Source organism: Penaeus vannamei, chromosome 11 (assembly GCF_042767895.1).
Source record: "Penaeus vannamei isolate JL-2024 chromosome 11, ASM4276789v1, whole genome shotgun sequence".
Taxonomy (NCBI): Eukaryota; Metazoa; Arthropoda; class Malacostraca; order Decapoda; family Penaeidae; genus Penaeus; species Penaeus vannamei.
The window spans coordinates 43,499,372-43,501,871 of record NC_091559.1 but is presented as its reverse complement, the minus strand read 5'-3'; the positions used below and the strand labels follow the sequence as shown (position 1 = coordinate 43,501,871).

Genomic DNA, 2,500 nt, shown 5'->3' with positions numbered 1-2,500 from the left:
CCAAGTTTAGGCCCAAAGATACCAGGTCTGAAATATGATTATGATGTTTATGATGTTCCTCGAGGCTGAAAATGGGCGTGAGGGCGTGAAGACAAATAATCCCGTTATGGCAAAATATTGATTTCTGATAATGAACCGTAGAATTCCCTTTAGTTTTCGCCCCCTTAAAAAAAAAAAATACAGTAATACATAGCGTGAAAAATGCCGCCCGTATGCCAAAGAGCTTTAAGCAATCTTCTCTCGTCTGTAGTCTTCTTCCCTTTTCTATCCTTCCATCCATCCCTCTTCACTTCTCCCTCTCTCTCTCTCTCTCTCCTCGTCTCCCTACCCTTCCCCCCCTCTCTCCCTCTTTCACTCCTTCTCTTTCCCTCCCTCTCTCCCTCCTTCCCTGGTCTAATGGCTAAGCATATATAAAGCTCTGAGGTAATGCATAAAAACCTACACAAAACTCGGCTACAAAACGGGGGGGACTTATGACACATAAAAGCAAAATCGCTGTTGAAATGGGAGATCCATACGGCGGCGATCTCATATCATAGGAGAGATGCGGAGGAGAAGGAGCAAACGGGGTGAATCAAGTACATATTTGGGGAGTGAATTGCGGATGTTAAGGCCAGTTGCCTGTAATAAAGCTGATCAACTTTGATTTTGCGTTTAAGGCCAAATATACGTGTGGGTATATTGATATATATTAATAAACATAAACTGACTGAGTGCTCTAGAGATAGGTGGGTAGAGAGATAGAAAAATAGATAGATGAACAGAAAGGTAGATAAATAGATGGAAAGGTAGATAGATAGGCATGTAGATAAATAGATAGATTGATAGACATGTAGATAAATAGATAGATAGATAGACATGTAGATGAATAGATAGATAGACATGTAGATGAATAGATAGATAGATAGACATGTAGATAAATAGATAGATAGACATGTAAGTAAATAGATAGATAGGTAATGTAGATAAATAGATAGATAGATAGACATGTAGATGAATAGATAGATAGATAGACATGTAGATAAATAGATAGATAGACATGTAGATAAATAGATAGATAGATAGACATGTAGATAAATAGATAGATAGATAGACATGTAGATAAATAGATAGATAGATAGACATGTAGATAAATAGATAGATAGACATGTAAATAGATAGATAGATAGGTAGACATGTAGATAAATAGCTAGATAGATAGACATGTAGATAAATAGATAGATAGGTAGACATGCAGATAAATAGACAGATAGACATGTAAATAGATAGATAGATAAACATGTAGATAAATAGATAGATAGATAGACATGTAGATAAATAGACAGATAGACAGACATGTAAATAAATAGATAGATGAACTGATAAGTAGAAATGGGTAGATAGATGTGCGTGCGTGTGTGCGTATTTGTGTTTGTCCCTTTTGTTCTCACGAAACAACCGTACATCACACCTGTCTTTGGCGAAAATATATCTCTTCCCAGGTAGCCTATGACGTGAATCGATAGGAGAATAACGATAATTTTCTCTCCCCCCCCATCTTTAAAGAGCTCACACCCTGACACGCACGGCTGTTTGATTCGTGCCTCGTGTTATTCGCCTGCTTGTCTTTCAGTCGAGGCATCCTGTGTTTGTGCGTCTCTTTCTCTGTTTACAGTATTTGTTGATGCGGACTTGTATCTATTACTTACAAATACACACGCGCAAACATGTGTGTGCGTGTGTGTTATACATACATACATACATATATATATATATATATATATATATATATATATATATATATATATATATATATATATATATATGTGTGTGTGTGTGTGTGTGTGTGTGTGTGTGTGTGTGTGTGTGTGTGTGTGTGTGTGTGTGTGTGTGTGTGTGTGTGTGTATGTATGTACGCACACATACAAATATATTCATGTATTTGCATGGAAAGATAGATAGAACAGATAGATAGAAAGAAAGATAGATAGATAGATTTCTAAACACGTTACGCACGCAGCATGTGTCTATGAAGTCGGAATAAAGCCGCGAGACCCGGAGGTCGCGCCGCTAATTCCATTCGACGCCCGAGACCGAGTCAGCGGCGGCCTGGAAATCCCCCGGACGTGGCTCCGGGTTTTCGTCGTAACATGTCTTCGCCGCTTTGCCTTCCAGCCCAAAAACCTCTCGCTTTAACCCCCGCCCGTCCTTGGGCTCGAAGACACCCGCACTCACTCACCCGCACTCACTCACTCACCCGCACTCACTCACCCGCACTCACTCACCCGCACTCACTTACCCGCACTCACTCACCCGCACTCACTCACTCACCCGCACTCACTCACCCGCACTCACTCACCCGCACTCACTCACCCGCACTCACTTACCCGCACTCACTCACTCACCCGCACTCACTCACCCGCCCTCACTCACCCGCCCACTTCTCCTCCTTCTTGTTCCCCCGCCAGAGCGTCCCGGGCGACCCCAGCTGAAGATCGAGTCGATTGAATCAACGCAGGCG

The 2,500-nt window shown here is 41.6% G+C and overlaps 1 protein-coding gene across 2 annotated transcripts in view; it reads left to right on the top strand.

Annotated features, from left to right (window-relative positions):
- Positions 1 to 2,500, top strand: part of LOC138863208 (nephrin-like) — a 53,632-nt gene that overhangs the window by 1,234 nt on the left and 49,898 nt on the right. Inside the window, exon 2 of one of the 2 annotated variants that reach the window (XM_070127341.1) lies at positions 2,448 to 2,500. This exon is cut by the window's right edge and continues 104 nt beyond it. In XM_070127341.1, coding sequence (XP_069983442.1) covers positions 2,448 to 2,500 — 53 coding nt within the window. Of the gene's footprint in view, positions 1 to 2,447 lie in introns of those variants that run through there. The other variant, XM_070127342.1, reaches the window with a different exon arrangement.